The sequence below is a fragment of the Electrona antarctica genome (assembly GCF_951216825.1).
Source record: "Electrona antarctica genome assembly, chromosome: 3".
Taxonomy (NCBI): Eukaryota; Metazoa; Chordata; class Actinopteri; order Myctophiformes; family Myctophidae; genus Electrona; species Electrona antarctica.
Genome location: NC_136808.1, coordinates 21,086,450 through 21,112,667, shown reverse-complemented (window position 1 = coordinate 21,112,667; position 26,218 = coordinate 21,086,450). Strand labels below are relative to the sequence as shown.

The 26,218-nt window shown below is 43.6% G+C and overlaps 1 protein-coding gene and 1 long non-coding RNA gene across 6 annotated transcripts in view; both read right to left on the bottom strand.

The window, feature by feature from the left end:
- Positions 1 to 3,425: 3,425 nt before the first annotated feature.
- Positions 3,426 to 5,030, bottom strand: LOC306919983. The gene is made up of 2 exons (XR_013789595.1): positions 4,506 to 5,030; positions 3,426 to 4,248 (listed from the first exon to the last, which is right to left on the bottom strand). It is a non-coding gene; the product is annotated as an uncharacterized lncRNA (long non-coding RNA).
- A 174-nt stretch (positions 5,031 to 5,204) lies between these two features.
- The window catches only part of LOC306920761 (uncharacterized protein), a 52,343-nt gene continuing 31,329 nt past the window's right edge, over positions 5,205 to 26,218 (bottom strand). For 3 of the 5 annotated variants that reach the window (XM_079497622.1, XM_079497621.1, XM_079497623.1), the window contains 9 exons: positions 14,340 to 26,036; positions 13,741 to 13,853; positions 12,838 to 12,919; positions 10,695 to 10,841; positions 9,806 to 9,922; positions 9,078 to 9,178; positions 8,399 to 8,491; positions 7,634 to 7,748; positions 5,205 to 7,181 (listed from right to left, as the gene is read on the bottom strand). In XM_079497622.1, coding sequence (XP_079353748.1) covers positions 7,023 to 7,181; positions 7,634 to 7,748; positions 8,399 to 8,491; positions 9,078 to 9,178; positions 9,806 to 9,922; positions 10,695 to 10,841; positions 12,838 to 12,919; positions 13,741 to 13,853; positions 14,340 to 26,036 — 12,624 coding nt within the window. In that variant the 3' untranslated portion in view covers positions 5,205 to 7,022. The remainder of the gene's footprint in view (positions 7,182 to 7,633; positions 7,749 to 8,398; positions 8,492 to 9,077; positions 9,179 to 9,805; positions 9,923 to 10,694; positions 10,842 to 12,837; positions 12,920 to 13,740; positions 13,854 to 14,339; positions 26,037 to 26,218) is intronic. The other 2 variants (XM_079497624.1, XM_079497625.1) reach the window with 2 other exon arrangements.

Sequence of the window (26,218 nt, the reverse complement as noted above, 5' to 3'; positions counted from 1 at the left end):
ACGCGTTGAGAGCTTGTTGAGTCAATAAGACAATGTGACATGCACCAATAATGTGCTGAATAGAGTTGTTCCAATGTTACTAGATCAGTGATTGTCAAACTTTTACATTTCAAGGACCTCCATAAATCTGAGAGTGTACAAATGTACGTTCGTTTTGTGCTAGATTTTTAATTATACATGCTGTGTACAATCAGGCACAAACTAAAGTGAAGCGTTCCATTTAGAAGTGAGCGCAGCGGTGAAGTCAGTGTGAAAGAACACTCCTAATTATAGATATGAGACGTCTTTGAGCTTCAGCACATAGTAGAGACCACATCTTTTTCAACACGTTGAACAACATTCAACTCTGAGACACACCGACACACTGGCTTTAAAAATACTATAGACCGGTGCCCGGAAAGCACAGAGTCGGTAACGAAATGATGGAAGTTGGAGATCCATATCCGGGTGGCTATGCAATACCCGTTGTACCTCTGTCAGAGTACCCATTGCACTCATCTGCCCGTGTCCCCTTTATGCCCATATATGGATATTTCTGTATCTGTCTCTGTGTTGTGATGTCAGAACAGGCCAGCTCCATATATGGACCCTGGGACCCTGTCCAGAGACCGGGCAGAGGCCTTTTGTGGCAGTTCTGGACAACCATGGGTCCGAGCGACTTGACAGCGGGCACTACACTCCCTGTGGGGGTCGAATTTGAAGTCGGTGGGGCGAACGTTTCTCGAGTTAGGTGGATTACAGTCGTACACATGTACAGAGAGAGACATGGTGCATTTATAGATAAAGATTACACTACTCCTTTTTTCTGTGTACAACAAATCTGTTCAACAAAAATAGACAATCTACAAGCAGCTATAGGGTTCATTGGTTAATACAGCAATTTGTATTTTAAAATCCTAATTTATCAATTCACTGATCTTTTTATTTAAATGAATTGGGCTACAAGACTAAATGATGTGCCATTAAAGTATCCAAGCATAAAATGTCAATTATGCGCAGCGTAAACCATAAGTCCATTCAGTTTAACAGGTCTTTTGCCACGCGATGTCATCAGATAAAACTGATGACATCTCTGTTGTATAGTTTTATCAGATAAAACTATACAACACCACTACCTTTGGCCAGCTTTCAAGATACCGTTTTAGCCCAGGTATCTCGGCTTTATATTTAAGTGACTAAGACTCATTGAAGTCTCATAGTCTTGTAAAGATTCTACAGGGTCATTCTCCATTTCCAGAATTCATGAATGCATATGTCTCTGTCACTTAGTACTCAAGTACTCAAATACACTTTACATGTGTGGGGGCCAGGGGAGAGAACACAAAACTACTGTATTAGAAAAACTCAGATAAGTAAAAGATAATAATTAAAAGCAATAAAACACTAATAGTAACAAGTTAAAATCAAAGTCAACTCGGGAAGGCTATTCTGAAGGAGGGTTTTCACTCAGGGCGGTTTTGAAGGTATACTATAGACCATCGCAGTCCCGCGCCCTTCCATGGCCCGGAAGAGAATTTCCCATTCATTTTTCCCATAGACGTTTCGGAAACTATTTATTTAAAGACCTTTAAGCCTCGGACAAAGCCAACTCGGCTCCTGACAAATCATGACATTTTAAACACAATTTTTTGGGCCGAACAAATAATTAGAAAGAAGAACTCTAAAAAAAAAACGTGTTGTACCCTGCCCTTTTTTTCTTCTTTCTAATTATTTGTCACAGAGAAGGCCCCGTCACCCCAGGCTCGAAGCCTAACTTACACAACTTTATGCTCATTGAAGAGTAAAAACAACAGAGACAACAAAAGGCTAAGTAATATCTAATATGTAAAGTGCTATTGTGTGGAGACAGACAACAAAAAGCTAAAGCGTTGTTGTATGATAAACTCACCATGATAGTAGGTGGTGGAATGGCAAAGTATTTGTCTCCATTGTGGTTTGTGATGGATTCCCGTCCAATGATTATAGCACCCCCAAATGGCTCTGGCACTGAAAGACATGGACCATCATTCACCCTCCAAACACAATTTCACACGCTGACAATCTGTTATAATTCTTCTCAAGTGAACACTTTGGTGAGTATAAAGAGACAGCGCTGTTTATCAAAGACAGCCCTGGCGTGACCCGGGGGACTTATTTGTGTCAATCCTGCATACATTTTCTTTCCAGCATATTCATCATGTTTGATATTGACAATTATTGTGCATAAGTCTAATGTAGTTGTGTTACACAATGTCTGTGTGTTTTAACACTGAGAACTGATGTTCTTTGTCTGCAGTCCCACCTTAAGCTTGGAATTCCAAGCTTGGAATCATGACCATAAAACATTTGATTCTGTCTAAATATAGTATACAATATAATTCAATATTCAAATATTTTTGACACAATCAAATGTTTTATAGTCATGATTATGGCTGGCTATGGAACCAAGCTACCCATAGCCAGTCATAATCATGACCATACAAACTTTTAAGTGTGAAAAATATATTGTAATTCTGAATTATATTATATATTTTATTTAGACAGAATCAAACGTTTTATGGTCACGATTCACCAGGATCCTTAATGGCTTGATTCAAGGCTTAAACAGGAAAAAAAAAGTCTTCAAATGCAGTCGAAATGTTTAAGGGAACAACACAACGTTTCAGTCTATGCAACCTTCATCAGGTTATCTTTATGAACTTTTCAAATGCATTTGAACAGTGCGCATTTTCTTTCCTGTTTCAGTATGTCAGACTATACTGGCTGACCTTCTCCTACGCACCGGTCACCTGTAGGTGTGCAAAAGCCTTGCATTCATTGGTTCCAAGGGAAAATGAACACCTTTTCTGAGCTTTGCATTTTATAAGAGTAATTAACTGTGAAATATGATACTTTTCCCAGTATGACAGTGTGTGATAACCTTGTTGGAATCTTCATCTGAGAATAAAGTAAAAAAAGCATAAGCATAACACCTAGTTTGGCATGTGTATTACATCTCTATATAAATATATACTGTGACAATGACAACTAATTATACATTATAAAATATAATTTATGCAAATAACACCCTTTGTGGTAGTCTGTAAGGTGTGTATCCACAAGGCATCTCAGATTCTTCAGAACAATCAGACAACTAAATTAAATTAGCAGATATACTAGCTCTTGTGAGCATGTAGATCTATGTTCAAAGAAAAAAAAAAAACTAAAACTAAAACTTTTGGTTGGTTGAAGACCAAGCGTGCATGTAAAATAGGGCTTAAGTGGTTCATTTACATTTTATAATACACTATTTTACATCTGCAAATTAAATTATTGTAGTGGAGTCCTTTACAAAGATTGTGAAAGGCTTCATTTTTTACATTATAATCCAACCAAAAGGTACAGTAACTATACAAATTAAATGTAAAATAATAAAACTATCATCTATTGAATAAACAACAATTAGAAAAGTTATTGATAGCTTTATTAAAATAATTTCCTCAAGATGGCAACAGCTCATCTGAAGAAGCAGAAGAAAATGTGTTCCCCTCCACAGTATTGCACACAATTAAGCCTCGCACAAGGCTAATGGTACTGCAGTGCTATTTTTAATCTCTTCAAAAAATAGAAGCCAGTATAGAAAATATGACATCTTAACATCTTTCAGTAGTTCTCTTTTTTATAAATAGATTCAGATCATGTTGTCCTCGGATCACACTTATATACAGAGCATTAGGACAAATCAAATGTACCTACACAGCCTACACAGTATAGACAGTTCTCCACAAACCTTGGATTGATGAGCAAACCAAAACCAACCCTTGTGACACATTCATTCCAACCTCGACACGACAAAAACAAATGTAGTGTGACATTCTATATGACTCTATATGTGACTAAAACAAATCAACTCAAATCACTGACCCTAACATAGGGACATTCCCAGCTCAGCATGTCTCCCTACGTAAATACATTTGACTATAAAATAATGGAGAATAATACATCATTACAGCAACTTAAAGCAGCACTATGTAACCGTTACCTTTTTAACAACTATATAACACTAGCCCTTACCCGTTGTGAGATATTGCCCCCCCCCTTGTGGCCGCGGGGGTACTGCTCCCTGGGTGCGTTTTCGCATTATTAATTCACTAATAAATGTAGTGAATGTATAGGGGAGACAGAGTTTCATCTCGGGATTTGCCAAGGCACCAAGGCAGAGCTGCCAGTCAGAGCGAAGACTGGCCAATCACAGCGCTTCCTCGCCAGACATGCTTGCAGAGAATGGGTCTGGGCACACTTGAGCCGACAGGCGCGGCCAAAGGAAGCCGACTACCGACGTCTTTTTAGACAGCTGGTGGATGGAAAAGAAGCTCCACCCATGCGGCAGGTTGCCGCGTCGGCCAGATTCCCGTTAAAGCTTGCCCCAGCGGCAACCTCCCGCGTGGGTGGAGCTTCTTTTCCATCCACCAGCTGTCTAAAAAGCCGGAAAAGACGTCGGGAGTCAGCTTCCTTTGGCCTGTCGGCTCAAGTGTGCCCACGGTGACTGTTGGGTAGTCAAAGATGTTCTCTGCCGGCCTGGGCCGTGGCTCAGCGGTCCAGGCACCTTGGCTGGTAATCCAGTCTGGCAGTGTGCTGCGGGTTCGATTCCCGATCCCGACGGCCTTTACTGCATGTCACCCCCTCATCTCTCTCCCCATTTCCTGTCAGCCTACTGTCTATCCCTCCATAAAAAAATATAAAATAAAGGCGAAAGCCACAAAAAAAAATATTTGTGTCCAAAGTGGTCCACTGATACCCCAGACTACGTAGTGCCGCTTTAAGTAATTTTACTTTTACCATCAATGCTATATGTATTTACCCTGTCTCTGATCAACCATAACTATGGGATTCTACACAATCAAATTAAAATGTACAGCAACTGACCATCAGAGCAAGAGGGGATAATTACAATAAATGCATAAATAAATACATAAATAAAGACATTATGTCCTGTGCAGTCTTTTTTCAGTGGTGTCATTGAAGTACATGTAGTATTTAATACAGTGGTTCTCAACCTTTTCAGGTCCGTCCGTCCGTCCGTCTCCGTCTCCGTCCCCCCCCCCCCCCCCCCCCCCCCCAGTCTTGATGCAGTCTTTTCTTTTTTTCTCTAGGTATTAAAAAGGTCTTAACACTTAGACTGCTATTATTTATTGAAAAATTAGGATCTAATTCACGCCAGCATTTTTTTAATTTGAGCTCTTATTTTGAAAAGCCGCCATTTCCGGTCCACAACCGGTAGTCCTAAATTAGGAGTTTTCACACAGCTGGATGGGCCTTGTTTACAATGTAAATCCAGGCCGGAGCTCCGGAGAGCTCTAGATTGTCAGCTCTGTGCCGTCAAAGAAACGCTGTTTTGACCCAAAATGCCACCTGGGAGTTACAGGCGATTGAAAGAAATGGATAGAATGGATGCTTATGGCGACGACGATCTAAGATGGGCGATCCAGTCCTGTGCTAACAACACAGCTAGCTAACCGGCTAACGTGAGTAGCATTTTGGCTCGAGCAATCGAACGCGCTATAAAAGCTCAATTGCCGGAGGCCGTCGGCAATGGCTTTAAGCGCCAGTATCAAAATTAAGCTTCAATTGACTTTAATCGTCGGCAATGGCGCGGAAGCTGTTAAAAGTCCATAAATATTCACTTCACTGTGATCTGGGGTAACCTGACTCCACCAGATGGTGGCAGTATTGAGTTCACAAGTTCCCCAACACTCCCCCCAGCCCCCATGGGGTCCCGACCCACAGGTTGAGAACCACTGTGTTTAAGGTGAATGACAACACTTCAGGCTAAATTATACTTAGTCAACAGACATAATATTGGCCGACAGAAAAGGCAGATTCAAATCTAGTGTACTGTACTATAACCATTTGAACCCTAGCACGTTCCTATTCTGGGCCTTTCATAATAGAACATTCAGCAAAAACAGGCAAACATTTGGTGAAAATAGGCCTTTTGTTCTGTGAAATAATAATAATACAAAAGTCAAGACGCTATTTTCGCTGAACAGATTTGGTAGGGAGAAAACGAGGCCAGGGCCCCCGAGAACAGACACCTAGGGGTCTCCGATCAACAAAGTATAGGGTTTGGGTGTTACGCGTAGTGCATAGAAATGATATGAGATGAATATTACATACATGAGTTCAGTGCATAGATTCAACAGTCATGACATAAAAGAGCTTGTCTTTTACGAAGACAGGAAGTTCTGTTGGGCCAAAGCAATGACTGGCCAGTGATGAAATGACCACAGCACCTCATCAACGGAACGGAAAGCTCTGTAAACGTTAAGGCTTCATTTAGCAAGGTTTTACAAACTAAACAGGACATTTAAAATTGACATCAAACTAGTCGAACTAGTTTTGCGTCGTCAAGAGATTTCTGGGGATCACCACCTATTGGGCAGGCGGTGGTCCTCAAAGTGGGGTCCAGGGACCTTCGGGGTTCCTTTAGGGGGTCGGCTGCAGGTCTGCAACTCTGCGTGGGTACAAATGGAACCAAATGGACCCCTTATGGGGTACATACACTTTTCATCTTTATCTCGGCTTCAGTGTCGCATCTCCATTTTTGGCCAGAATGGCGCTGATTTTATTTTTTTCGCGGACGCACAGAGGAAACCTCCTGTGTTTATCAACGATCGGGGGATCGTTAGATCTTCCGTTTAGTGTGTAGATCTTTGAATGTATATATATATTTGTATAGGCCTATATAACTACAAACTTTGCTTCTGGGGGTCCCTGGGACAAAATATTTTGAGATGGGGGGTCCGCGGATGACAAATACATATTATTTTGGGCGTACTTTACATGAAAGAGTTTGAGCAACATGCTTTTCAGAAAACTTTCAGAAAATCGTCGGATCCTGTTAGCTGGCTGTAATCAGAAGCTTTTCTACGTCTTTTACCCAAAACAACATCTGAGAATTTAAGACATTTGGTCAACATGACTGGTGTCAGCCAGCCAGCAAAGTTTTCACCTTCACTTTTTGAAGTTGACGCCGCAAAGCGCTGTGAAACGGTTTGGCCTGGCTAGAGGGCGCCACTGAGGCACATGAGCACCAACACATGTAGCGTGAGCAGGTAGGCCAGGAAGAAGTAGCGGGAGCGCGCGCGAGTGGTCAGCTGCTTGGAGCAATACAAGCTCCTCCCCCGTATCCAACGGCGACAAGCCAGGAGGCCGCCTTTCACCTGGGAGGAAATGTACACAACCATAAAGGTATGATTGACGGTGCCCAAGTTTCAACATGTACATACAGCTAGCTACTACTGACTGTGATCACACACACACACACACACACACACACACACACACACACACACACACACACACACACACACACACACACACACACACACACACACACACACACACACACACACACACACACACACACACACACACACACACACACACACACACACACACACACACACACACACACACAAGATCGAGCGTGTAGCTAAAAAAAGTCAACGTTTTTTGGGGGGTGCAATAAAGCACTATATCAATAGAGCGCTTCTATCATCAACAATGTAATCATGAACAACATTCAGTATAACCTGAGGTGCGATGGTTCCCTCTACATAAGTCTACATGTTTAGGTGAATAAATGACAGTACAGTATGGTGTAGCAGCAAACCTTGCGTGTGATCAGGGGCTGGTTGGGGTTGAGGATGAGAGCCTCCCACTCATCCTCTGTTTCCATCTGGATGCTGTAGTCCTGTTGACTGCCCCTGGAGGGACTGGAGCCAGCACTGTAACACACACCGGACAGGTGAGAGTAGGAACGAAGATTGCTCGGTAGACAGAGAGCTTTGCCTTCTGGCTCAGCTCTCTTTTTAGCATATTATGTCCCACAAAATGATATAGTTACATGAATATTACTATGTATAGGGGAGACAATAAGTTTCATCCTAGCAATTACCAAGGCACCAAGGGACAGCTGCCAGTCAAAGCGAAGATAGGCCAATCACATTGTGTCCTCACTGGGCATGCTTGCCGAGACACTTGGGTAATGAATGAACAATATCTATTCTAAATCTATTCTAAATTTAAGAAAAGCTGTTGGCTGTCGCAAAAAAAGTGGCGAAAAGTGGAAGCTGTCGAAAAGTGGAAGCTGTCTAAGCCCTTCCTTAGCACAGAGCAAGACTGCTGCTCGCTTTCAGTTTCAGTAGGAACCATTTACACAGATTCCGTTTCAGAAGGAACAAGTGACCGAGTGACCCGTTCCCTTTACGAGGAAAAATGGGGGCATCCGACTATTCCACGGACATTCTACTATTCCACGGATGGTCGAGAATTCCACAGACGGCTTTGAAATCAGCGGTAAATTCTGCGATCGCGGATTCCTGTGGGGACTAGTGTGTGTGTGTGTGTGTGTGTGTGTGTGCGCGCGTCCTCTGACCTGGTGGTGTGGTCCTCCAACAGACCCAGAGCCTCCTCTGCTGCCTCTCTCCTGGACCTCTCCTCTGACAGAGACTGTTCAAGCTCCATCAAGCTGAACACACAATTTACAACATAGGCAGTCACTCTTAATCCTGAGCTACTTAAGGCCCACGCCTACTCCAGTTTTTAGGTGATAACCTACTCATCTTTTAGGTGATGGTGGTTAGTAAAAATCACACCCGTGTGAAGTGAGGGGCGCTAATATATTAAAGTCTAACTCATGTTGATTAGGTGATGTAATGGCGATGTAAAACAAACAGTGCCAACACAAACATTAAATTCTCTTTATTGTTAATGGCATTTAATGTTTGTGTTAGGGACAAGATGACGTAAGTTTTCCCTTCATTGTCAATGGTGTTTTTAAAACAAACATTGAACTATAAACAAACATTAAACCTGTATATAGGAGCCTCTAAACAGAGGGTGAGTGCCTGGTGAGTGGTGAGTCACTTATCACCTGGCATCTGTCTACAGTGGTTTTCAAACTACATTCTCTAATTACAATTGATTAAAAAAGAAAAAAACAGAAGCATTAATGTCTGGACCCCAGGAAGACTAGTTGTCATTAAGGCGGCAGCTAATGGGGATCTCTCTCTCACTCACTCTCTCACACACACTCTCTCTCCTCTCTCTCTCACCGGTCTCTGAACTGGGAGGCATCAGTGGTTTCCATGGTGATGGGATGGCTGCTCTTCTCCTGGGGGGCTCCTGGTGCCACCTCAGCACTCACTCCCCCCTGCTGGTGGAACACAACATTGCAACGCACCTCAACACACCATCCATGTTGTTTATTCTGTCTGACTGTCTAGCTGAATTCCAATACCCCAAATCTCGGCCACTCGCTCACTCACACTCGGTCACTCCAGCATGGCGGTGTTGCGGTGAAATTGGTGACCTGCTGAAATATGAGTTCAAGTGTGTGTCCGAAGGTATAAATCATTGTGGTTTGTTTATTAGCAGAGTTCAACCTAGTGGAAGTTAGGCCACATATTTAAAGTCCTCCATGTTAGTTGTGTGAAGTCCACAAGATAGTCACATATTACGCCATGTCACCAATTTCACCGTAACACCAACATGCTGGAGTGGCCGAGTGTGAGTGGGGTATTGGAATCTGGCTTTTGTCTGTCCGTCTGTCTGTCTTCCTTCCTTGAGTCCAAATGTGTCCCGACCCACTGTTTGGGAAACAGTGTTCCAGTTAGTACCTGTCCTGGCAGGACAGGTACTGTACATACAAGTATTGTGTTCCAGTCAGTACAGTACCTGTATACATACATACATACATATGATATAAGTAGTGTGTTCCAGTCAGTACAGTACCTGTATACATACATATGATATAAGTAGTGTGTTCCAGTCAGTACAGTACCTGTCCTGGAAGCTGGCTCTCCAGCCAGTGGCAGCGGGTCTGGGTGTCCCTCAGGGTCTGTGAGACGGCTCTGAGCTGGCCTGCAACGCTGCCTTTCTCCTCCACCGTCTGCTGCATCTGCATGGTGAGCACAATTTAGGCGTTCAGCAGACACTCGGCGATTTACAGTAAGCAAGAACACCACGAAGTAATACATCAAATAGTATATAAGATCATAAGTAAACTAAGAAACTAACATCCGTCTAAGAGTAGAATATCTGCTATCTAAAAGTTACAATTCATCTGAATGGTGAGCACAGCAGCAACAAGGACAAGTTAAAATGCAGGCATTTAGCAGATGCTCTTAATCGAGAGCGAGTTACAGTAATACATTATTACGAGGTAATACATCAATGCATAGAAATAGTAATCTCTATATCAAGGTCTGGGACCCCCCACCCTGAATTGTAGGTATTTAGTTTGGGTCGGTACCTTGGGGACCCCCCACCCTGTAGGTACTTGGTGTGAACTGGTCGGTACCTTGGGGACCCCCCACCCTGTAGGTACTTGGTGTGAACTGGTCGGTACCTTGGGGACCCCCCACCCTGTAGGTACTTGGTGTGAACTGGTCGGTACACCCTGTAGGTACTTAGTGTGAACTGGTCGGTACCTTGGGGACCCCCCACCCTGAAGGTACTTGGTGTGAACTGGTCGTTACCTTGGGGACCCCCCACCCTGTAGGTACTTGGTGTGAACTGGTCGGTACCTTGGGGACCCCCCACCCTGAAGGTACTTAGTGTGAACTGGTCGGTACCTTGGGGACCCCCCACCCTGTAGGTACTTGGTGTGAACTGGTCGGTACCTTGGGGACCCCCCACCCTGTAGGTACTTGGTGTGAACTGGTCGGTACCTTGGCGTTGAGCTGTTGGTAGAGCTGGTCTCTCTGTTGGATCTCATAGAGGCAGCGCTGCAGGTCACTGTGCAGTTGGACCCGTTCCGCTTGGAACCGAGCTACCAGCTCTTCCAAACCACTCTGACCTGACGAAGCCATGGTCTCCTGATGCACACACACACACACACACACACACACACACACACACACACACACACACACTCTTAGTCGACTCAATATCAACATCTTAGTCTTTTTAGTATTAATCATAATGCAGTGTTAATTTTGACAAAGTATTTAGTCTTACGGCCCTATTTTTTAATTCAGGCGTTATGCTCTTATTAGGTCATAACACCATCTTATGCGTTATCCAGCTTATGACTCGCCAGCATATTTTATGCATTGGGAGTGTTCATATGTAAATTAAGGTTGCAGTGTGCCATCTGCTATTATGCGCCTTGACTTAAAAAGACCAAGATGTGGGTCAGACCACGTCTTAAGTGCAAAAATAAATGTTTGATTTGACACAAGAGCCGATCACGTGCCCCCAGATGAATGCATTTGCCCAACTAAGGACCCTACATCTAAAAACATTTTGTGCCAGGGACCCCCATGACAGATTTGTGTTTTTAAATGTTTCAATGAAATGTTTCAAAAGTATTCCACATTTGTCACTTATTTTTTAAAATAGCCGAACTACAAGTACATCATAGCAGAACTACAAGTACATCGCGTTGTGAGCTTGTAAATCGGCACCAGTGCCAACATTGACACTTTTTTTTTTTTTTTTTATCTAGTCAAATAAATGAAATCCTCATTTGTAGCTGTAAATTACATCCTGCACATCCTACATTCATTAAAACTATGAACTCTGACTGGGGAGGGAGTCTGGGAGATAGAGGTTATCGAGTAATAATGATCATTATAACAATTATGACATATTCTTAGGCATCCGTCCGTCAGTGGATGGATTGTGCCCGAGTGGTCAGGTTTTCTTGCAGCGGCGGCTGTGGCTGGACAGCCCCGCTCCGGAGTGGCAGTCTTTAGTGCAGTTGGCGCAGACAAAACAAGAGGGGACTGGCACAGGAGTGGGGGCTGCTTCACGCAGTTTCCTCTTCTGTCTCTTCGCCTGCAGCAAGGAGATGTGCCTCTCCTCGGCACGGCAAGTTCCTGCAGTGACAGTCTGCCTCCAAACGCCACAGTCTTTTGCAGCTTCACATCACTGTGGCGGCTCTCGCAAGATGGGTGCTCAGTTCTGTGTTGAGTGAAGGGTCACTGGAGATTGCAGATCCGAGGTAAGTGAAGGTGTTAACGCATTCCAGAGTCTGATTGTCAATGGAGATGGAGAGTGGAGTTTCAACATCTTGTCCCATGACGTTGGTCTTCTTTATGCTGATGGTAAGACCAAACTCCTTACAAGCAGATGAAAGCCTGTCCATCAGCCGCTGGAGCCCAGACTCGGTGTGGGATGCTAGTGCTGCATCATCAGCAAAACGCATTTCCCTCAGGAGGACACTGGTTACCTTGGTCTTAGAGCGTAAACGGGCAAGGTTGAAAATCGAGTAACACAAAGGCTGACTGGCAGCCCAGAGGCATGCAGGCAGTGGCACGCCACGGGTTTATAGGCTACATAAACGCTGCTGCCGCCTATCAAAAGGCTTTTTATTTACACCATGGTTTTACATTCACCATCGCTGATGAGCAAGGCTTTGAAGGCAAGGAGGGAGCACTTGCTCATTGTAGGAACTCATATATGGCTCTGCATCAATGTAATAAACATGTGAGCCGTCGTGAGCCATGATGTTATACGTTTTGTAGATTCACCGTTTTGCCTGTTTACATGGAGACGGGAGGAAACAGCGTTCTCAAAGATTTCCACTCTGGAATGTATTTTCACTTTGTTGCGTTTTCACCACCCGAAGACGCTGTTCTCATCTAAAGGGACCGCAGCAAACGATACTTTATTTTGCCATTTTCTATGAACACCGTCCTCGTGTAAAGGGGGTGTTAGTCTATATATCAAAACCAAATATCAAAAAGTCTTTTAGTCTTACTGACATGCACGCACGTGCATACGCATCAAATTAATTAAATTACAGTCTAATCATTTAAAACTGTAATGCGTGTGTAATGTGTATCATTTTCAAATGGATAAACGCACCTTGACAGGTTGTCCAGTCTTCATCTCTACAGCCTGCTGTTGTAGAGTTTTACATTCACTATGCAGCATGTTTCTGTCAGCCCTGTCAAACACAAGAAGGTGTCACACACTTCAATTGGTGCACAATGAATATGACGACATCATATTAATTAATTCGATTAAAAACATCAACAGGATCACATTTGTAGAATCGGCCTCAGGTCTTAATAGGTTAACCCATTTTGGTCGGGAACCCTTTTTGGTGTTGTAAGCATTATGTTATGCTTTAGCTATTGAAAAATAGCAGATCTGAGTGCCGCGCTACGAGCTTGTAGATCTGCTATTTTTTTTAAATCGTGAAAATGTGGCGGAAATCTTTGAATATATATTCTTTCACAGCTAACATTTTTAACTCAAATCTTTGCTTCTGGGGGGGCGTCCCTGGAACAACATATTTTCAGATGGGGGTCCGCAGCCAAATACAGATAATTCTGGGGGTCCGTGACATGAAAAAGGTTGAGAACGACTGACATAAAAACATAGTTTTATCAACAAACTGTCAGGATTTAGAAGGCATTTGTAGAATCGCTTTCAGGTCTAAATGGGTTAATACGATGCTCAGCCAGTTCTGCCTGGTACCTAGTGACATCAGTCTCAGTCTTACCTGAGTTCAGCCAGTTCTGCCTGGTACCTAGTGACATCCGTCTCAGTCTTACCTGAGTTCAGCCAGTTCTGCCTGGTACCTAGTGACATCCGTCTCAGTCTTACCTGAGTTCAGCCAGTTCTGCCTGGTACCTAGTGACATCAGTCTCAGTCTTACCTGAGTTCAGCCAGTTCTGCCTGGTACCTAGTGACATCCGTCTCAGTCTTACCTGAGTTCAGCCAGTTCTGCCTGGTACCTAGTGACATCAGTCTCAGTCTTACCTGAGTTCAGCCAGTTCTGCCTGGTACCTAGTGACATCCGTCTCAGTCTGCAGCCTGTGAGCTTCAGCCTCCTGCAAGGCTCTCTGTAGAGCCCCCACCTGATGCTTCATCTTCTGCAAACACATCAAACATAATCATTAGTTGGCAGTGGTGGAAGAAGAACTAACAATACTGTTGTTACAAGTAAAAGTACTGAATTTGAATTGAAATATCTTACTTGAGTAACAAAAAAGAAACACTCATATGCAGAAAGTTCTTTTCGATTAAGATTAAAAATGTGTAAAAATATTTTATAAATAGACAATATTCAAAAAAAAAAAAAAGAAAAAACTCCACAGTCCACTCTTTCAAAAAATCTCAAACAAAGTTTTTCAATGACATCAGCATTCCAAGAAAAAGTGCCACGCATGCAGGCCAAAGTTAACACCTTCTGACTAGACCAACATAAAGTGCCACACATGCAGGCCAAAGCAAAGACATTCTGACTAGACCAACATAAAGTGCCACACATGCAGGCCAAAGCAAAGACGTTCTGACTAGACCATGCTGCCTTCATACCCCTGAAGCGCCTCACACACAAGTCACATGTGGTGACTTACCAGCCCATCTCTGTGTTTCTGGGAGGCACCAGCACTGCTTCTATTAGACTCTTCTGGCCCTGGACCACCTGACCCCTGCCTGGACTCCACCACTCTTTTGTTGGCCGCCAGCTCATCCATCAACCTGTCACGGTCGTTCTGGAGGCTGGCCATGGACCTAGAGAAGGCCGACACCTGCCTGCTGTATGCGTCGTTCTCCAGCACGAACTGTGTCATGTCCTTTTCCTTTTCCGTCACAGTCTTGGCCAGCTCGTCCACCAACTTGGTCAACTCTGACTGGCCGTGTTTGCTCTCGAGGGCTGCCATTTTCTGAACAAGGATTTGTCTCTCTTTAGTCGACGCAGCCAGCTCTGAAGTGGCATCGTGGAGGTGGCGCTCGACCTTGGTCATGGCCACCTGAGTCTCTCGCAGTTCCTCGTCGTATCTGTTCCGCAGGATCTTGAAGTCTTCGATGAGCTGGTCGCGGTCATTCTGCAGCGCGGCCATGGCTCTGCCCAGAGACTCGTTTTGGGCCTTCATGTCTTCGCCTCGGCTCGTGGCCTCAGATAAGAGTTGCTCTGCTTGAAGAAGGTCCTTTGCCAATTCTGCCACCCTTTGATCTGCGGTTTCCCGTTGGTTCCTCATTATGTCTGATGCTCGCTCAAATGCTTCCAACTCAATCTCGTATTTATCCTCAGCATCTGCCAGCTTTTTGTACGTCTCATTTCCCAGAAGCTGCAGCTTCTCCTTCAGGTCGTCTGAAGACACTTTCTGGGCAAAGAGCTTTTGCTGGAGATCGTTGCATTCGGCAGCTTTGGCCATCACGGCTTCCTGCAAGTCAGCGATCACTTTGCCTTTGTTTGTTTCAGCTCTCTCCGTTTTCAGAGCCAACGTGTCTGCCTCAAGTTTTGTGACCTGAGCTTTGAGCGTATAAGTCTCTGCCTTTAAGGTGTTGCTCGCTTCCTCCTCCTTATGGAGCTGAAAGAGGCACTCTCTGTTCTGCTTCTCAACTGCTGCCTTTTGGTTTTCCAGGGTTTTGATCATGTCCTGCTGCTTCTTAAGTAGCTCCTTCAACTGGTTGTCTTTTAGGGACAGAACTTGATTCAAGTCCTCTCTGTATCGAACAAGCTGTGCCTTGAGCATCGCATTCTCGGAGTTGAGATCATCCATCTGATGTAGAAGTTTCCTTATTTCATATTTAAGGCCTTTGGTTGCATCAAGTTCCCCTGCTGCTGGGTCATTTCTAGAGCTCAACTCTATCCGATTCCTTGCTTCAAGCAGTCTGTATTCAGACATCAACTGCTCCCTTTCTGTCTGCAAAGACACCATAGAATTCCTCAGAGTATCCATTTGAACTGAAATGCGCTCCTTCTCCTGAACAGTTCTGTCTAATTTATTCTGTAGATTTTTTAACTTGGTCTCAAACCCCCGTAACTCTTTGTCAGCCTTTTCTCTTTCATAATATACTGCGGTAAGCCTGTCCTCATAGTTTGCTACTTGGGCACGGTGGTTAGCTTGAAGTTGTTCTAGATAGCCTGAAAGCTGCCCATCTCGAGAGGAGAGCAAGGAGGAGATCTCAGAATCTTTGTTCTGAAGGAGTGATTTCAAATGCAGACAAATGGCCTGCTGCTTCTCAAAGTCAACTTGAAGTTTGTCATGGTGAGACTGTGAAAGCAGTAGTTGTGCTTCCATGTCTGAGTTAATGTTCTCTAGCTGCTGGAGATTAAACTGCATCTGTGATGCAGCATCCTCGGTATCAGCAAGTTCTCTGCTCAGTGCACTTCTCTCTCGTTCTATACTGTCTACTTGTACTCTCAGCTCTTTAAGCTGTGCATTCATAAGCTCCACAGTTTGAGTCAGTTCGGTATTGCTGGCATTCATTACATATAACTGTCTCTGGTGTGCAGCCGCAGCGACCGAGTATTCATTAAGAGCCCTCTCTAGCCTTGCCTTGATTTCTCGTAGCCCGTCAGTCTCCTTTTCCTTCAACCTCATGTCTCCAAGGAATCTTTTGATGACAAAGCTTTGCTCTAAGAGCTGGTTGTCCTTCTCGTGCAAAACTTTTTGGAACAAGACGTCCCATTGTTGTGTCGCATCTGCCCCCTGAGGGGTGGAAGACAGAGCAGATAGCTTCGCTGCATTGGTCTCAGCCTGTCTCTTCAGAGTGTTAATCTGCAGATCTTGGGAGTCTATTTTCTGTCTCAGTTCAGCGACTGCTTGTCTCTCTTGTTCTTTTAAATCCTGAAGCTCATCTATATGTTGCTGTAGAATCTGATTCTCCATCTGAATGTTTTCCTGCTGCTCATCTACATTCTGAGGCACATTGATTCTCTCAGTAACAACCTCACGTCCAGACGTACTCTTCTGGGATATATCTGAGACCAGTTGGTCTCTTTCAGACTGAATAACCACTATGGTTTCTGTGGCCTCCTTAAGGAGATTCTTCTGCGTACTCAGATCAGCTTCAAGTTGCTTATTTCTTTCTACTAAAGCAGCGATCTTCTCTGAACTTTGTTTTAGTTGTTTTTCCAGCTGTTCACAGGCAGACTGCAAGGTTTTTTCAGACGTCTCCAAATCTAAGATCAATTCTTGGTATTTGATGCAGTCGTGCTGCAGCTGATTTAATTCCAGGTGTTTTTCTTTAAGCAGCTCTCGCAGTTCCTTCTTCACGTGTGTGGAGCCCTCGTTCCCAACCTTAACAATTTTTAGTTTTTCCTCAAATTCTTTGACTAATTTCAGCTGATATTGTTCCTTTTCTTGGCAAACCTGAATTGACCTCGCTTTGCTAGCTACCAGTTGGGAGGAGAGTTGTACATTTTGGGTTTGCAGAAGATTAACCGACTCAGTCAATTCATCAATTCTTTCTGAGTTTTTGAGTGTCACAGTTTCCAAATATTCATTTTCATTTTTCACTTTGTCTGATATTTCTTGTACATTTTCAAGCTCCTCTTGCAAAAGGGACTTGTCATCCTCCAAGATCCTAACCTTTTCATTAAGGCTAATAGTCTCTTGGCTGTGCTTGTTGATGATGTCTTGGAGCTCTTTAATTACATTGATTTTCTCTCCTAATTGCACTTCAAGATCATTCTGTAACTGCTGAAATCTTGCAGACAGATTTTCCTTTTGTAACAAATCACTGATTTCTTGTTGGGCACCAAGTTCTGTTTTCTGGGCCTCAATCTCGGCAGTCAATGAGTTATTCAAATTGAGTGCTTTGTCAAGTTTACGTTGCATATTGTCCTCACATGATTTTGTTTCAAAATGCAACTCTTCTAATGAACAGGAAGTGTCACTAAGCTTCCCACTAAGGTATTTATTTTCTGTCTGTATCTCCGTAAGCCTCTCTCGAAGTTCCTCTGATGATTTGTTAAGGTTGTGGATCTCAGCTTCCATCTGTTGATTTCTAAATGTCAGCTCATCGACTGTGATGTTCTGCTTTTCATCGAACCCCATTAAGTCTTGTTTCATTTTAAGGTTCTTCAATTCTAGCTCCTCAATCTTCTGCTGCTGTCCTTCAGGAAACGTGTGCAATTTCTCGTTCAGTCGGTCGTTCTCTTCCTCAACTTCTCTAGCATGCTTCTCCAGGCTATCTTGCACTGCCTCGAGTTTGTGTACTTTGAAGAGTGCGTCCTGCCGTTCTCTTTTGACCGCCTCTAAAAGCTGTCTCATCTTATCCATTTCACTGCTCACATTTTCATATGCTTGTAAAAGGGACTCGTACTCCTGTTTCAACTCAGCATGCTTTGACTTCCACTCAGACAACTCCTCTGTTTCAGAGTCCTTAAGTGACTCAAGCTGGCATGAAAATGCTTGCTTCTGCTGAGTGATATTTTCTATTGTCTGTTTGAGGCTTTCACAGGCTGCAGATAAGTTGTGGTTATCGTTGAATATGCGTTCAACTTCTGTCTCGAGTTTGTCCTTCTCCATGGTTAATGAAGATACAGCACTTACCAGATCTACGTTTTTCCGCTTCAACTCGGACACGGATAGTTCCACGGCCAATGACTCGGCCACCTTTTGTTCAATTTTTGCTGCAAGCGATTCCAATTTCTCTTTGAGTGTAGTGTTTTCCTTCAAGAGGTCTTTCCTAGAAATCAAAGCTGCTTGGAGCTTCTTAGTTAGGAGAGCCAGTTTGCTTTGGTTTTCATGGTCATTCATTTTGGTACCATCCTCCCGAGACTTCTGCTGCAGGTCAGCAACATCCACTCTCATCTTCTCCATGGCCACTTCATGCAGATGAATCTGCCGCTGCAGCTGTTGCTCAAGGGCAGCGATGAGTTCTTCCTTTTCTGAGACTAGAGACTGAGTCCTCAACAAGGCATCGTGTTCCTCCTTCAGATTCATTTCAAGTTCTTTAGAGCACACGAGGAGCGACTGAGCCTCCTCTTTCCCAATGTCTTCCTGCTGTAAATATCCCTCATGCATTCCAGGAGTCATTTGTTGCATCTGTTGATTTAGTTCTTCAGCCTCCCGTAGTTGAACATTCAATTTGGAAACCTCATCTCTTAGCTGGTCGACAAATCTGAAAGAGTCATCTTTTTCTTGCTGTAACAATTCGATATGTAACTTGTTACTTTCTTTCTCAGCACAGTGCTGCTCTGCCTTTTCTAGTTCCTTGGCTGAAATATGCCTTTCCTCATCGAGTTGCTTCCGGGTTTCTGCTAGCGTGTTTTGGATGCTTTGTATTTCTGAGAATTTTTGGGAAACAGGAGCCAGTGCTGTGTCAAGCTCTACTTTCATCACATCAATTTGTTCCAAAAGAGACTTATTTTCTTCAATCAAAATCTTAATATTTTGTTCCAACTCGTGATGTTGAGCATCCATATTATTCTTTAATTCTTCCATAGCAGTCTGTGAAATTCTTAAGTGGCATCGCAAAGCCATGTTGTCATCCATTAGCGTTTGCTTCTCCTGTTCACGTTTCTGCCCAGCCAATTGAACTTGCTGAAATCTTTGTGCTAGTTCTTTCGTGTTGTCTTTTAGCTTTCTACAAGATTCAGCTAAATCCTCCTCGACCATGTTTAGTTTTGAATTCAATGCCTGTGACATATGATCCAATGCAACAAGGGCCTCGGAACACATATTCTCTAAATTAGACTTGATGGTTTCAAGTTCTGTTTGTAGGATCAGGAGAGAGTGGTGCTGATTCTCTTTCTCAGTAAGCTCTGTTTTCAAATTGTGCAGATTTGTATTTTTCTCCTCCACTTGTCGTCTTAAACTATCCATTTCATCGAACTGAGACAAAGAAGCCTTGCGGATGTTCTCCAGTTCCTTGACCTTCTCATCAGACTTCATCTGGACAGCATTTAGCTCATTGGTCTGCTGACAGTGTTGTTCTACAAGGGTCTTGTAGTCATCCTTCAATTTAGACAGCTCTTTGATTAGCTTCTTTTCAGTTTCTTGCGATTTCTTCATCATTTCCTTACGTGCTAGCAAAGCAGCATGCGTCTTTTTCTGCAGCAATGCCTTTTCTTGTTTTATCTGTGACAACTCATTTTCTAAGTCAACTGCAGCAACGGTGCTAGCGATGTCGGTCTTGGAAACATCTTGCCCTTTTGTCAGCTCGTTTTGCAGCTCTGACAATTTGTGCATCATGTCACGTCTATCATGTTCAAAGGCATCCTCCCTCTCAGAAATAGAGGACCTCAATTGCTCAACGAGGGTGCTCTTCTCATCAAGTATATGAAGTGTTTCTGCCAAGCTCACTTCCCTTTCATTTAATGTGGTTTGCAAAATGTGTTTTTCTTTCTGTAAATGTTCAAGGGTAACATTTAGTTCATTAGTTCTAATGCACAGCTCCTCCTTGTCCTGTTGCAGCGCTGCAATAATTAGGCTATTTTCTGAATGCTTGGCAGATGTTTTACTTTGTAATGATTCCCGCTCAACTGTAATTTCTGCAATAGATTGAATCATTTCAGTTAGTTCTAGTTTGAGACCTTCTCTCTCCTTCTTTAGTTCATCGATCTCTTCCTCTTTCTCAGTGATTGTCTTTTCAAGAATAATATTTTTGTCTTGGCAATCTTTTACAGCGGCTTGAGTTTGTGACGTCATTTCTTTCAACTTCTCCTGTAAAACTGACACTGCAGTTACATTATTCACGCCCTCCTCTTTTTGCACTTCCATCTTTTTCAAAAGATCCTTCCTGACAAGGAGAGCAGCTTGAAGCTTCTTTTTCAGTGCTTCTTTTTCCTTAGACAATTTGACAAGGTCACCTTTCAAATCGCTATTTTCCTCACTCAGCTTGCAATTCTCTACAGTCTTGGTTTCAATTTCACTTTGACAGAGTGAAATACGCTGTTCTAACTGCTGGGAAATATCCTCAAGCCTTATCACTGAGGTTCTGTTTATATTCTCTGTACTTTCTAATTGTGCAATTAGATTATTCTTTTCTTCAGTGAGTTTTGTTCTTTCACTCGAGACAGATTCCATGAGTTGGGCAATGGATAAATCCTTGTCTCGTAACTGCTGGCTGAGTCCAGTGAGTAATTCCTTCTGCTGACTTATTTGAATGCTCATACAACTCATTTGATCATTTTGTGATTGCACTGTGTTATGTAGAGATGATTGTTCAACAGCTGCCTCTTTCAGTTTCTCTGATTCAGTCTGGAGCTGTACTTGCAAATGCTCAACCTGTTCTTGTAAGAGAGTGATCTGCTGACACTTGTCACGATGACTTGTCTGTTCTTCATTAAGGCTGTACTCTGACTCTTGCAACTGCAAAACCCCCTTTAACAATTCATCTCTCAAAGAGTTCAATTCGGCCAGATGCCTTTCCTGTAACAGTTTTACCATGGCCTGTTTTTCTTCATCTACGGCAATCAATTTCTGAGACATGGTTTGTGACATAACCAACAAATCCTCATCAGTGCGCTTTTTGTCTGCATTAAGTCTCTGTAACTCATTTTCCATAGTTTGTAGAGCCTGTCGAAAATGTATGTTCTCACTATCTTTTTCCTGGACAGAAGCCAGTATCTTTTCAAGTTGGACCCTAGATGATGATGCCTCCAACTCTTTTGTCTTAAGCTGACCAGAACCCTGCCTGATTGCTGAGGCTGCCTCTTCTAACTTCTCCTGCAAACTATCCAAGTCTTGTTTCAGTGCACTGACCTTACAATCTTTGGACTTCATTTCATTCTCAACACTTTTCAACCGTTCTGCAAGGAGATTCTTATCTTGTGTTTCTCTATCGAGAACTAAAAGCCACTCTTTCTCAGAGTCCTGTAGAATGTGCTCTATTTTCTGAATGTTTGCTTTCAATCCGGTGATTTCTTCACCTTTGACACTAACCTCAGCTTGAAGTCTCTCCTTCTCGGTCATCATTTTCTCCATGATTTCATTGACGTTGCTGGTCTGCTGCAGCGCCTGAAGCTGCAGACGCTCCTCGGATGCCCGGATGTGATGCTCGTGTCTTCTCCCCAGCTCATCCTTCTCTGCGACAAGCTTTTCCATTTCCTGTTGCAGGTGTGCTTTTTCACTGCCGGCTGTGTGCACGTGCATTTGGTGTTCTTGCTTCAACAAACTAACCTCCTCATTTAGCCTCTTATTTTGATCCTCCAGTTTCTGCAGTTCTGAAACTAAATTTGCCGTGCTTTTTGCTTGGGCTGTGTACTGGTTGTTAATTGCATGAAGCGCCATCTCTCTCTGCTCGAGGTTTTCTGTCAGTGCGTTCATCTGTGCTGCCACTTGAAGATGTTGTGACTTCAGTCGTTCTATTTCCACGGTCATTGACGACACACTTGTATGATGACTAGCAAGGGCTTCTTCCTTTTGCTTGGAAACACTTGAGTTGAGCTCTTGAGTTTTCTGAAGCTCGTGATTGGTAAACAACACCTCTTTTCTCAGAGTCTCTATAGCACCCTCTGCTGCATGGAGTACAACACTGTAGTCGTGAAGGGCTTTACGAAGATCGGACACCTCATCAGTCTTCTGTGAAAGCTGTTTCCTAACCTCCTGCAACTCCTCAAAGTGACTTGCAATATATTCCTTAAGGCTGTCAAAGGCAATTTGCTTCTCTTGGAGTTTGCGCTTTAGTTTTACGAGAGATTCTTGCAACTGGGCCAGCTGCTCTTTCACACTCTCGCACTCTGCTTCTTTGGCTTGCAGCTTCGAATTGAGATGTTCATTGACCGCCGACGTATTTTGAGATCGAATAATAAGCTGCTCTTTTTCCTTCAGTGTCTCTTTCAACATGTTAGACTCTGATGTCAGACTGTCAACTTGACCTCCGAGTGTTGAGATGGATTTTTCGAGGTCTGAAACTTGAGATCTTAGACTTGCATTATCGTCGGCTTGTTGTCTAAGCTGAACCTCCTGCTCGCTATGCCTACAATTACATTTATTCACTTCACTCTGTAGCCCCATAATTATCTCTGCATTTGAATCAAGCTGTTTTTCAAAATGTTTTTTCTCTGAACTAAAGTTTTCCTGGAGCTCATTCTCAACCTGTTGCCTCAAAGCATCTTTATCTTGGATGGATTTTTCAAGAGCCTCAATTTTATTCTGCAGCTGTGTGATGACCTCAAACTGTTTGCTTGTCTGACCTTCAACTTCAACTGACTTGTTCTGCAACTGCTGAATGAGACTCTCCTGCACTCTCAGGGATGTATCCTTTTCTTGTACTGTCAGGCAAAGACTCTCTTTATCTGAACATGTCGCTTTGAGTTCTTGTACCAAATTAGACACCTGGTTGTTCCTGTCGCAGACTTCCGTCTTGAGACTTGCTATTTCTTCAAGGGCCTTGGATTGTTCAGTCATTGATTTCTTCAGTTCAGATGTTAAGTTGGTAATTTCAATCTCCATCTTTGCAACATTGTTATTCATCACGCAAAGTTGATTGCTGAGAGATAACACTGATTCATTTCGTTTAGTCAGCTCGTCATTCTGTTTTTTAAAGTCTTGCGTTAGTTTGCTCAAAGCTTGTTCTTTTTCTGCCATTTGCTGGCTCAGCTGTGAAAACTCTGCCCTGAGTGATTCCTTCTCACCCTGCGTCTTGGACAGAAGGTCTTTCTGTAGCATGACTTCCTTCTGATATGAGCTACAGTCCTCTGCTTTCTGAAGAAACATTGTGTCTTTCTCCATAAGCCCTGACTTAAGGGCAGACCCCTGTTCCTGAAGAAGAGACACCGTCTCCTGCAGTTCCACCAGTTGTGCCTGCTGGGCTTCCACACGGGCACCTTGTTCTGACAGAAGCTTCTCTTTCTCAGTCACAGAACTGGTGAGTCCCTTTATTTGTGCTTGCAAACTGTCAAGTTGCTCTTGTAAAACTGCAGCTTGCTCGTCCCTCTCCCTTACTGCTCTACAGAGATTAATACATTCTGTAGTTTTCTCCATCAACTTCTCAGAGACTGCCTGTTTGCTGGTCTCAAGGACAGTGTTTAATTCCCCTATCGCTATGGTAAGCTGTTCTTTGTCTATCAATAGGCCTTCAATTATTTTACGATTTTCCAAGTGTTGCATTTCAAAGCCAGAAACCTTCTCTCGCAATGAATTCCTCTCGGCGGTTATCTCTGAAAGTGACTCAGCCTTTTGTGCCAATTCCTCCTGTAGTCGCTGCTTATGTTCCGTTAGACTGTTCACCTTCAAGTTCAAACCAGAATTCTGTTCAAGAGCCACTTTGAGCCTCTCATCAAGGTCAGACGAAAGATGCATTTGCTGAGCAAGCTCCTTTTCTCTGATTCCATAGGCAGCACGAAGTTGGTGGTTTTGCTCGGTGAGTGCCTGGATGTGATTATGTAGGACAGCCGTGTCTGCTTGCTTCTGCTCGAGGTCCTGTCTCATTTTAGTGTTCTCTCTGACACATTCCTCTAATCTTGTATTCATCTCTGCCTTTTCAGACTCTAGCTTTACAGCACTTTCCTCCATGACAGCTCGCTGACCACTAAGCGATATCACTGACTCGTTGAGCTTATTCAGTTCATTCTTGTAGTTTTGACATTCCTGCGTCACACTTTTGAACACTGCTTCTCTCTCTTGAGTTTGGTGATGGAGTTGTGAGCGTTCGTTCTGCAAGGTGCTGTACTCGTCCTCTCTCTGTTTCAGCATTATATCCTTCTCAAGAAGCCCAGATTGTATGGTGCATGCCTGTTCCTGAAGCAGAGACAGTGTTTCCTGAAGTTGCATTTGTTGACTTTGCTTGGACTCCACTTCTGCTCGGAGGTCAGTGACGATGCGCTCTTTTTCTTCCATGCTGTGCTGGAGCTGTTCGACCTGAGAAGTTATGTTTTCAGCTTGCTCTTGTAGCCGTGTCACCTTCTCCTCCTCCTCCCTGAGCAACTGACTAAGATTACTACATTCATTAGTTTTTTCTAGGAGAGTTTCTGAGATGGATTGTGCACTTTGTTCAAGAGTTCTGTTTAGTACATTAGTTCTAGTGCACAACTCCTCCTTGTCTTGTTGCAGCCCTGCGATAAGTTTTGTATTTTCTGAATGCTGCATTTCTAAGGCCGATAATTTACTTTGCAACGATTCTCGTTCAATCGTAATTTCTGCAATAGATTCCATCCTTTCCGTTAGGTCCAGTTGAAGTCTCTGATTTTCTTCTGTAATGGAATTTACTTGTGTCTCTAGACTATTGTTTAGTTGGAGAGTAGTTGTCACTTTTTCGTTGAGTTGCTCAACATTCTGCTTTTGCGATTGAATCTCCCCAGTCAATTTCTCGAGGCTTTCTTGTAATTGCTGTTTTTCAGTCTTCATGTTTTTACAGAGGTTCTTGAGTTTTGAGACGTTTTCTGATTTATTTTTTATTTCTTTACCCAGATTAGCATTTTTCTCATCTCTGGCTTTCAATTCCCTGGTAAATTTTAGCCTCTCATCCTCATACTCTTCCTGGTTGGTCTTCAGTTTTTGTTCCAAAGACTCTATGGTTTCTTGCTTTTCTTGCATTGACTTCTTTATAAGTTCTTGGCTCCCTACATTTTCCTCCAACAGTTTGGAGAGCTTCTGGACATCCTCTGTATATTTTGCCACCTCTGCAATAAGCCTGTTCTGTTCCTCCTTGAACGACTTAAGTTCTTTCTCATGCGTCTGCTCTTTATCGCAAAGCTGCTCTTGTAGGGTCTCGTTCAATTGTTGCTTGTCCTTGAGCTGCGAGCTCAGTCCTTCTGCTTCCTGTTGTAGCTTCTGGGTGGACAGTGTCAACTGCTCCTTCAGGGAGGAGATCTGTGTTTCACATTCAGAGAGATGATTGCGATGGCTGACGCTCTCTTTCTGGACCTCCTCGCGCAGAGCATGGATGGTTTTCTTATCCTCCTTTGCCCGCTTGGTCAACTCTGCCAGCGCAGCCGCTTTCGAGTCCCGTTCCTCTTTGGCCACGCTCGTTTCGGACTCGGCGTCCTTGAGCTTTTCCACCAACTCTGTTATCTTCTCGTTCAGACCTTCGTGGTCTGAGCCCTGAGACTCCCGCATGACCTTAGCCTCCCTCTCAGCTTTGCTCAAGGCACCTTCGGTTCGAATCAGGTCCTCCTCTTTGAGCTTGATGTCCTGTTTCAGAGTCGTGATCTGCTCCGTGTACTCCGTCAGGCTAGCGCAGAGCGTGGATATCTCCTTCTCCCTGTCGGACAGGACGTCCTTGAGACAGTCGATCTCCCGTTCGCAGCTCTGAAGGTCGTGGATGAGCTGCGCTCGCTCCTCCATGTGGGTGCTGTTCAGTTTGTCCAGCTCGTCGTTCGTGTGGTCCAACTCCGTTTGGAGGCTTTCTACAGTGACATCTTGCTTCTGTGTCTACAAAAGTGGAGAAGAAACATAAATGGTCATACATTGTGTGGTGAAAAAGTACATACTGTTTAAACACGAGTATTAACCAGGTTAAGACTAACATTCAGCGAAAATAGCTGATCTACAACCTCACAAAGCGGTGTATTGTGCAAGCTTGTAGATTTGTTGTCGATGAACACTTGTGTTGT